This window comes from Balaenoptera borealis, assembly GCF_965194805.1.
Source record: "Balaenoptera borealis genome assembly, chromosome: 10".
NCBI classification, from domain to species: Eukaryota; Metazoa; Chordata; class Mammalia; order Artiodactyla; family Balaenopteridae; genus Balaenoptera; species Balaenoptera borealis.
The window spans coordinates 79,262,660-79,272,926 of NC_138874.1; the positions used below are offsets into that span (position 1 = coordinate 79,262,660).

The window sequence follows — 10,267 nt, forward strand, 5'->3', positions numbered from 1 at the left end:
GTGGCCCCGCTCCGGCCCTCCGCGCCGAGCCCCGGCGCCTACCTTTCGGATTTGGTGAACTTCCGGAATGCCTGTCGGAGGTCGTGGAAGGACCTGTACGTCTGCGGCTCGGCCGAGATGCCCTGTGCCCGGGTGGTCCGGGGGCCGATGTGGGTCGAGGGCACGGGCAGCACCGACTGGCACTTATGGAGCTTCCTCTTCAGCTCCTGGATTTCCTCCTCCTTCTCTGACAGCCGCTTCTCCAGCTCTTTGATCCTCTCTTCCTTGAGCATGAGAATCTTGGCAAAGTCTTCCTCTAGCTCGCTCATGTTTTCCCTGAGCCCCTCCGCGAAACTTTGTCTCGGGCGGCGGCGGCGGCGGCGGCGGCTGGGACGACAGCCGGGCGAGGCGAGCGCGGAGTGAGCGAGCGAACGGGCGCTAAGTACTCGAGCGCAGCGGTGCCGCTCCTAGTGCGGCGCGAGGAGCCGCTTTCTTCGATCCGCCTCTGCTGAAGGGACTAAAAGCACCGAGGGCAGGATGAGAAGTCTAAAAGCGAAGGAGAGGAGAGGCAGAGTGCTAATCGCCAGTCTCTCCGGGGAATAGGTGATTATCTTTCATTGAGAAACCAATTAGAGCTGCCCTTCCTCCCCTGAGACCCCCTCCCCCGTCCCCCTTTCCCAATCACTTCGTGAGAACACGGCGCGCGCGCCACCCCACCGAGAGCCTGCTTTCTAGCTCGGAGGGTTAGACCAGTGAGCCTGGTCTCACCTCATCACATAATAATCACTCTTGCACGCTGTATGGTACCAAAGGAAAGGGGTGGGGTGGAGGTGGAGGGGAGAGCTTTATGCCACTTGATCCTTGAAATAGCAACAATTACCATGTGATCTGGCAGATGACGCAGCGCTTGTAACTGGAGCCTAAAGACTTTGTGGTGTGTGTGCGTGCGTTTGTGTGTGTGTGTGTGTGTGTGTGTGAGACATTTCATAAATATTAAACTGCCTTTAGACAATAACCTGCGTGAATTCATCTTTGTTTTCACCTTTTACTTCTGCTCTGGATGATAAGGGGGTGTGTGTGTGTGTTTCTAACTGGGAAGTTCTGTGGTTGTGACCCCAAGTAATAAGAATGACAGAGCACTCGCAGTTCCAGGTGTTCTCAGCATAAAATTTTAGTGGAAATAGTAAACTAAAATGGTTGGTGGGTAAGTTGGATAAATTACTCATAGGGTAATGAGCCAATGTTTACCGAAAAGAAAAAAAGGTCCATGCATCCATCGTACACTTCTTAGAGTTTGGATTCTATTTCATCTGCTACAGTTAATATTTGTATATTGAGCATCCAAATTATATCACCATACCATCTTATATGGTTGCGAATTGGGGGCTACCAGTGCTAAACTGCTGGCTCACCCTCCCAGCTCCTGTCTTAGGGAAAAATAGCTTCTGTTATCTGTATTTCTCCCTCACCTGTGCCTCCATCACCACACTCTCTGCTAAAGGGATTTTTATACTCATTTGAACCCGGAGTATTTGCTATTTCCTACACTTTATTTTTTGTATATGTATATGTCACAGGGAGCATTTTTCATAACATAAATCACTGTTTAAGAGTTTGTCTGGGTAGGTGGGAGGAGCATTTCCTCAGGTAATGATCCACAAATTAACATGGCTTTTTTAAAGAAAAAAAAAAAAAAGGATGCAAACTAAGATACCAAAGGGTTTTAGTAGAAAGAGTAATTTTCCTTAAAAAGAAAGATAAATGTACAATCCACTGGCTACTTATTAAAAAAAATCTTTCTACCTTGTCTGAAACACCTCAGTAAAGGAAAAAGCAGGCGTATACTTTCATTTATAAATAAACCCTAAAATATATTTTATTCTGAAGATTTCTTTATTATTTACTGTTAGTTCTACTCATCTGATTATTTTAAATTAAAAACATTTTAAGCCTCTTCTGAATTTTTAATCACACCAGATGCTCAAGACTGGCTTCATCTACTCATATTTGAGAAGGAGTTCTCTGTCTTGTTGATAGTTACTATTCTATTGCTCCTATCTATAAACAATCGGCTATAATCCTTTTAGAAACTCAAAATAATTGGCATTTAAAAATACATTAGAAAAAAATTTTATCACCTTCAAATATCTAGGCATAGGTTCAGTTTTATTTATGGGAGATACAGAAATAGTTTTTAAATGATTCTTAAATGGACAGGTTATTTTCAAGCCTTATACTAATCTTAAATGCAGATATTCAGATGTTTCTCTTGCTTATTAAAAAAAGAAACGTTTAGACCAATATTTTACACACATCTCAAAACCCGAAATTCATCCCTATCTTCCAAAATTAATCTTATTTTTTTTAAATAAATCAGTTTTAACTTAGGTAATGTTGACACCTGGTGACCTTAAATCGTGTCCACTGGCTTAGGAAATACTTAGAGCACAAGGAATGCTTGAGAAAATACAGACTGGTAGAAGAGTATATGTTGATTTATTAAAAATCATAGCATTTTAAATCTGTAAGCAACTTTGAAGATGATCTAACCCAACCACTTCATATTATAAAGGAGGAAAATGAGATCTTGAAAGGTGAGGTCCAAGATCACCCAAGGGCAAAAGTTTGAAGCCAGGATTCCCCAGGCCATGCTGCTCCTAGCTTGAAGCCTGAAAATCTAGAAATTCTACGATTCTGACACTCTAGTGTTCAAAGATGTGACTTTACCCTTTGTTCTTTGCTTTTAAATCTGTAGCAGAAAGTTTCAACTGTCAAAGCTAAAAGTGTTAATGAAACCTTAGATTTTTTTTTTTTCTTAAAGGAGAAGGTCGCCATCTAGTGCCCTTGGAGATATTTGCTAAATAAATATCTTAATCACAGGGAAGTGAGGTTAGGTCCTTAAATACCTGTGCGAGAGTTTTCATGTTCCATGTTTGAACGAAATAAAGAAAATATACAGAATTTTGTGTCAGAATAAAACATTTGTAAAAATGACAAATTTAAAAATCCTTTAGCTACTAGATAATGACAGTGATGGTACATATCCCTTGAGTGTTTAATATGCACCAGCACAGGGCTAAACCCTTTATGTGACTAGCTGGGTTTAATCCCCAAGATGACTCTGTAAGGCAGGTACTATTATTTATTCTCATTTTATAGATGGAGAAACTTAGCCAGATTAATATGCCCATGGCCACAGTGTCCAGATTTGACCCAGGCTGTCTTAATCCCCATGCATACTGCTTCTACCTGAAATACATTAAAATGTCCACTTCTCTATGAGCCCAGTGACAAGCAAAACTAGAAGTTCTTTGTTGATGAGAACACACTAAATTTAAAATCCCATATAAGCTCAGATAAGTATCTAAGACTCTGGCTTCTCAGCAACCAATCTCTTTACCAAAGTTGTTTTCCTTATGATACTTTGGGATCTATTATACATTTCATATACAGTTTCAAAAGTACATGTACCTTCACATGTTATGATGACGCTTTGCCTCTCCACCTCCACCCCGCTAATAAGGAACACTTTCTAAAGAACTTGAAGCCGTATGGATGTGAGTAGCTCATAGGGAATTCCTGTCCTTTAATCCAGGTCAGTGTCACATGGGGCAATGGGAAGACAGTATCTATACATAAAAAAAAAGTCAATAATAATAATAAAACGGACTAATAATCAGTCTGCTTTTTATTATCACTATATGCCAGGAGTTCTCACCAATGTCAGTGATAAAATACTCCTCCCCCCCGCAAAGAATATTATTGGTCTAAGTTCAAGCAATTGCTGCATTTATTGTTGAGCGGGTGGACCACTCCCATTGCCCCACCCTTGGAACAACACTGACCTTGTTGCATGTTACAAGGATCCAGAGTGAAGAAAATAGTCATGTGCAGATGGTTTGAGTGAGGTCCCACGGATGGCATTAGGAGTGCAGAGAAAGTTTTGGGGAAATGAAAATATAGACAAGGGTCTAAGTTTTTGGGAATGGGTGAGATGAGGGGAATTTAAACCATTTTCAATACCTTACATCCAAACACCGCTCTTGGCTACAAAGTTGACAGTATTTGTGGGAAATTGCACGCAATACATTTTCCATCAAGGGAGGCAATTAGTAAACTAAGAGTATTGGACTGGATCCAAAAACTCTATATTTATTTCTCAGCTCTGTCACTTCCCAAGCTGTGTGCTCTCAGGCAAATCCCTAAACTTATCTGGGATTCACTTCCCTCATTTGTAAAATGGGGAGCGGGAGGCACCTTGGGTCCATTTCACCTTTCTATCTTTAAAGATTCTATGGAATTCTGCTCTCCCTATGACTTACATTTTGAAATTATCAGTCTGTTTTTATAGACAACATCCATTTGTGTACTTCAGCTGAGTTTAAAACTGAAAAGAAAGATTTATGATGGAGTCTGGTTGGTCCTATAAAGATTACAGTGACTTTGTGATTAACAGAAACTTGGAGCATTTTCAGTTAATTCTACATCATACTTGATGTGGCTTCAACGTTGTCACCTAAATCATATTCTGGTGACCATAAAGTGTGGTCACACCTTAGGCGAGATAAAAGCTTGAAGCCTTGAAATACACCCACATCTATGCTAACCACCACACAGAACATGAAAATAGCAAATGAAGTGTTGCCTCAGTTAAACTTCAAAACTGGTTTCAATGTATTGAATTTACTTAATGTAGCATAGGTTATGTTTTCTTGTAAAATATGTTCCTACAGAAAAGCATGCATAAATGTTTTTCACCACGTGGTCCTATTGGTGTAAGTGGAGTTCTTTTTCATGCTGCGTGCAATAGGAAAACCGTTGCCTTTTACAATTTTCTGTGATAGCTGTCTAAAGGTTTGAAAAAAATTTTTTTCCTAGGAATTCTGAAAATAAAACTAAGAGATGATGGTACTTAAATATTGTAGAAATCAAGTTCTGCCATATATTAAGAACCTTGAACCTGAAACATGGAGGTACACGTGCTATGGGACTTCAGGCAAATAATTTCATCCCCGAGACTTAGTTTTCCCAACTATAAATCGGACTTATGGATATTCAGTTCTCACATCTGCATCTTTAAGGCTCAGATGCAGTGAGATGAAAACAAGATGTTATCATTTAAATGTGACCTTACATAAATAATATAAATAAAATGGTAATGGATCCTCTGCTTTGATTCTTGGTGGAGAAGGTAGCCCATCAGGGGACTGAACAGACTGGTGTGGTGGTGATGGTGGTGGTAATATTTATACTACATTCAGCCTACTCCTTACTTGTGTAGGCAGAGTTCAAAGACAGCCCCCAAGCTTCTCACCGCTTGGTGATATGCACCTTCTTCCAGTTATTCAAACACTAATCGAGGTGCTGCTCTGGAGGCATTTTGCAAAAGTAACTGAAGTATCTTAAAGTTGGCATTAAGATAAGATCTACTGGGTGGGTCTGACCTAATCAGGTGAGCCTTTAAAAGGGACTGGGCGTTTCCTGGAGACAGGATTCTAAGTATGAGAGGGACTTGACTCAGGGGAGATTCTCCACTGCTGCCTTTGAAGACAGAAGGGGCCGCGTGACAAGGAATGCAGGTGGAACCTAGGTGATGAGAATAACCGCTGACAGATGGCCAGCAAGGGGATCTCAGTCCTACAACAGAAGGGAACTGACCCCTATCACAACCACGAGAGTGAGGAAGAGGACCCTGTGCGCCAGATGAGAGTACAGCATGGCTGACATCTTGATCTCACCTTGATCAGAGGACCCAGTCATGCTCTGCCCAGACTTCTCACCTCCACAGCTGTGAGATAAAAAGCAAGTGTAGCTTTAAGTCTCTAAGTTTGCGGTAATTGGTTAGACAACAAGATAAAACTAATGAATTACTCAGCTACCATTTTTAAATGACCATTAAAAATGCCAGAAATGTTTTACCACTCTCAGAAAGCCTGACTTTACAAAAGAGTCATTTTTAGTGAAGCTACTTTAGTACATTTCAAATGGGTACTTGGGGACATCGAAAGTTGTTATAAATTATAAATTGCTTAAAGCACACTGATGACAACACAGGTAGCCTTCTGAGTGTGACAAACTCTCTTCCATAAAAGATATTTATGTTTAAAAGTTGCGTCTTATTATGACTGAACTGTACATCCTTCCAACCACAGGTTCTAGAAGGGATTGGAACCACTCACTAGTTCAAATTTTTACGGAGTAGAAACGCTACCATAGTTTACCTTGGGTAGTGAACTTGCTCTGTGACCTTGGGCAGATTATTTCATCTGCTGAGCCTTATAGGTTTCTAATCTGTAAAATAGTAATAACTCTTGTACAGCAGTATGTGTTTTTATAATATGTTCAGCTCTGGGAATACAATTAAATATCTTGGATTCTTATTAATTGGATATTTCCATAGCCGTTCATGGAAATTAAGTGCCCCCATATCATATTGCCTTTCAGGTGCCGGTTCTAATCAAATATTTGAGAAGAGGGGTTGGGAAAGAATACAAGTCCTTTGAGTCTATCTTTTTATTTGATTTGACTTGATGTTTTGGTTTGATTTTTTTACTGAGGAGAAGTTGATTTATAATGTTGTGTTAGTTTCAAGTGTATAGCACAGTGGTTCAGTTATATATATACATACATATATTCTTTTACAGAATCTTTTCCATTATAGGTTATTGCAAGATATTGAATATAGTTTCCTGTGCTATATAGTAGGTCTTTGTTGGTTTGATTTTTAAAGTGAGAGACACTGGACTCATCTACATGGAACTTCTTTTTATAAACTGTTATAAAATTTAGAAAACAGATGTACATGATACAGAATTCAAAAAACAAAGGATATGCAATGAAAGGTAGGTCTCCTTCTCATCCCTGTTCCCCAGCTACACAGACCCCCTTTTATGGAGGCAACCACTCACTGTTACCATTTACTTGTGCATGCCTCATTAAATAGCATATTCATATAAAAGCATAATTGTATATAAATACATATTTTTACACAACTTTGACACAAAAGATTTAATATCTGGTTTGTATGTTAGCCTATTGCCTAACTTAGTGCTGTCATTTCCTGACTTTCAGAACCGTTAGTCCAATGCAATATGACACAACAGTCCCATTTTGTGATAAAATGCTCAGTAACAAGGGACAAAGACTGTTGCATTTAGAGAGAGTATGCCCTTTCTTCACACAGATGCTATAGGATTATAGTTCTTCTGACCTTAAAAAAATGGCATTTGGTGTTTTATTAAATATTTTTAATAACAACTCAGAACATTCTGATATTTTAAAAGAACAAGCCAAATATTATTACATATGTATGTTTTTTAAGAATATGATAAAATCACCTCCGGTCTTAATTCTCACCACCAGCTTTTTATTGATGGAGACATTCATCTGTGCTTATCTCAGGTTATTTCAAATTAACAGTCCCCATGTAAAAAAGCTAACAAACCATTACCAGGCATAAGGAGCCCTATATTTTGACAATCACTCAACCTGTTATAACTATCATTATTTTTCTTGGTCTCTAATCAAAACTGCATAGTTAGTTCAATAGTTCATTTACTATTTCTGATGCAAAGGGGACACATTTGGAAATTATTTTCTCAAAATGTCTAGTCATTTATTATAAAAATATAACTTGTTTCTTTTTTAAAAAAATAGTTCCACTGAACCTACAGTATTCCAGGAGATATTAAAACTCCCATATTTACAGGTAACGTCCCCAAGTGCCGTGTTGATGATATTTTTCCCATTTATGTTATATAGGGCTCCATTTGGGCAGCTTAATAAAAGTGAGAAGGTGGTAGAAACACTCAAAACTGTCCCATAATAATCTTAAATAATCGTATTAGTTACAATGAAGAATCGTTTTTGTGTTGAAAAACACTTTGGCTCAGCAGAATTCTCCCCTTCCCACAGCATCCTTTCCAGCCACCCACAATTTGCAGAGAGGTGGCAGAAAGACAGAAGGTATTGAACTACGAAGACACAGTACCACGCCGCCTTTCATTCAAGACTTCATGTAATAAAGGGAGATCACTTTACAATACTCAGGCAAGCAGACATTACTCAGACTGTGGCTAAAATCATCAGCAAGAAACTCTGCCAGGAATACTTTGGGTAACATGAGGTGGTGCTGGAGTGTGTGTGTGTGTGTGTGTGTGTGTGTGTGTGTGTGTGTGTGTGTGTGTGTGTGTGTGTGTGTCATTGTACTTTTCTTCTAAATCATTTTTCTAGCTTGGGTATGTCAGTAAAAACAAACTCTTCCTTTAAAAATGTCTCCATTCAAAACATTTGGATATTTTAATGTTAAGAGCATAAATGGAGTAATGTTAAGAACAGATGGGAAATGCCACAAGTTGCTGGGGATTAGATGCTAGTGCACTGTTATTAATCAGGAGTGACAACTTCCTCTCCTCCATAGCTAAACAAACTGATTTACCTTTTGCGTAAATGTCAAATTAGCATTCTAGGAAAGATGCAGGAGAAGAGCCATTTATGTCAGGAACCTTTTTATTAAGAAAGATATCATAAATCTGGCATTCTGCCTTTGAATGGGAAACTAAAAATAAATGTTTGTATTACCTGAGCAAATGCATTTGGTTTCATTTATTCAACAAATATTTTTTGCTCACTTTCTACAGATCCCAGGCATTCCCCTAGACACTAAGGATAAACAGAGACAAGTTAGAGCGTCTGCCCTAAAAAAAAAAAAAAATGATACAAATGAACTTATTTACAAAACAGAAACAGACTCACAGATCTGGAAATCAAATTTATGGTTACCAAAGGGGAAATGTGGGGGGAAGGGATAAATTAGGAGATTGGGATTAACATATACACAGGACTATATATAAAATAGATAACCAACAAGGACCTACTGTATAGCACAGGGAATTCTACTCAGTATTCTGTAATAATCTAGATTGGAAAAGAATCTGAAAAAAAATTGAGATATATATATATATATATATATGATATATATATGACTGATTCACATTATTGTACACCTGAAACTAACACAACATTGTAAATCAACTATACCCCAATAAAAAAGTGAAAAAAAAAACAAGAAGCTTATGATAGTGTAGGAGGAGCAGCTTAGGGTGAGGGATAATAGATACGGAAATGACTAATTTTAAAACAAAAGTGAAAAAACTAAAAGGTTATCATAGTACAGAGGAAGGGGAAGGAAAAGTAATAAGCCGTGTGTGTGTGTGTGAGAGAGACAGAGACAGAGAGAGAGAGACACCTACAGAAAGCCAAAATCACCAAATAACCAATTGACATAAGCCCACTTGGTTGAAACGAAAGGATTAGTTTGCCAAATTAATGCACTAGTTGAATTTCTGTTACTTACAGTTGACCAAAAACTTTTATTAAGGAAGATCCTTTTTGAATATATGTATAATCCCCTGGAATGGATTCTTCTATGAACATGTCCTGGACACCACAGGTAATTTTTTGGTCAGGGGAATCTCAAAGTGGGGGGCAGCGGCTGGCATGTGAGGAACAAAGCCACATGGTTGCCAGAAAGTACACCTGGAGTACCTTTCCCATGAACGTGAAATTTATCCTAGGAGGCACCAAGGATTTCATAAAACGCCATAACCAGGGAAATTTTACAGTAAGTAACGTATGGAAGATTCCAAAGTGACATTTGGAAATAGCAAAATACCTGTGGCACCTATGAAATTATACTATAGTCTCTTCACTGGGTTTCGTGTTTCATCTAAAATTACCCTCCTTTTATCCTTCCTCTATAAAGACTGCTCTTTCCTTGTGAGTGCGAAAATCTACTCACCAGGAAAATCAGGTTAAAATAATTAGAAAGCTTAAAGAAATAGAGTATCCTGACAGAGCTAACCTTGGAAATTCAAATACATTTATTCGTTTAATAGAAAAACATACCATACGTTTGTATTATCAGTATTCCATTTCTTAGAGAACAAAGAGATCCATTTTTACTTTAAAAGATTAACTCATTTTTCCAGTAAAGACAAAAGTAATAGTTCACACACTTGTAATAGAGAATGCTCATTAGCATATAGCATGTGATAAGCAGCATTTCAATCGCTATTACTGATGAGTTACTGTATGAAAGAGATTACAGGCAAACTGGAGAATATGGGCATAAAAAATTATAAACCACTGTATCAGTAAGAATAATTTTTAATAGTAAAAACTGATTATTCTGTACTTAGAAAACTAAGAGTAGTATGATTAATCAAAATTGCCTCTATATATTACAATATATCCCCCCAGATAGATTTATCTGTAAATTCAATGCAAT

The 10,267-nt window shown here is 38.2% G+C and overlaps 1 protein-coding gene across 1 annotated transcript in view; it reads right to left on the reverse strand.

Annotated features, from left to right (window-relative positions):
• Window positions 1–3,486, reverse strand: part of PRKG1 (protein kinase cGMP-dependent 1) — a 1,237,939-nt gene extending 1,234,453 nt beyond the window's left edge. The window contains exon 1 of the mRNA XM_082339465.1: window positions 43–3,486. Within this exon, the coding sequence (XP_082195591.1) occupies window positions 43–308 (266 nt within the window). The 5' untranslated portion in view covers window positions 309–3,486. The remainder of the gene's footprint in view (window positions 1–42) is intronic.
• Between the last annotated feature and the right edge of the window lie 6,781 nt (window positions 3,487–10,267).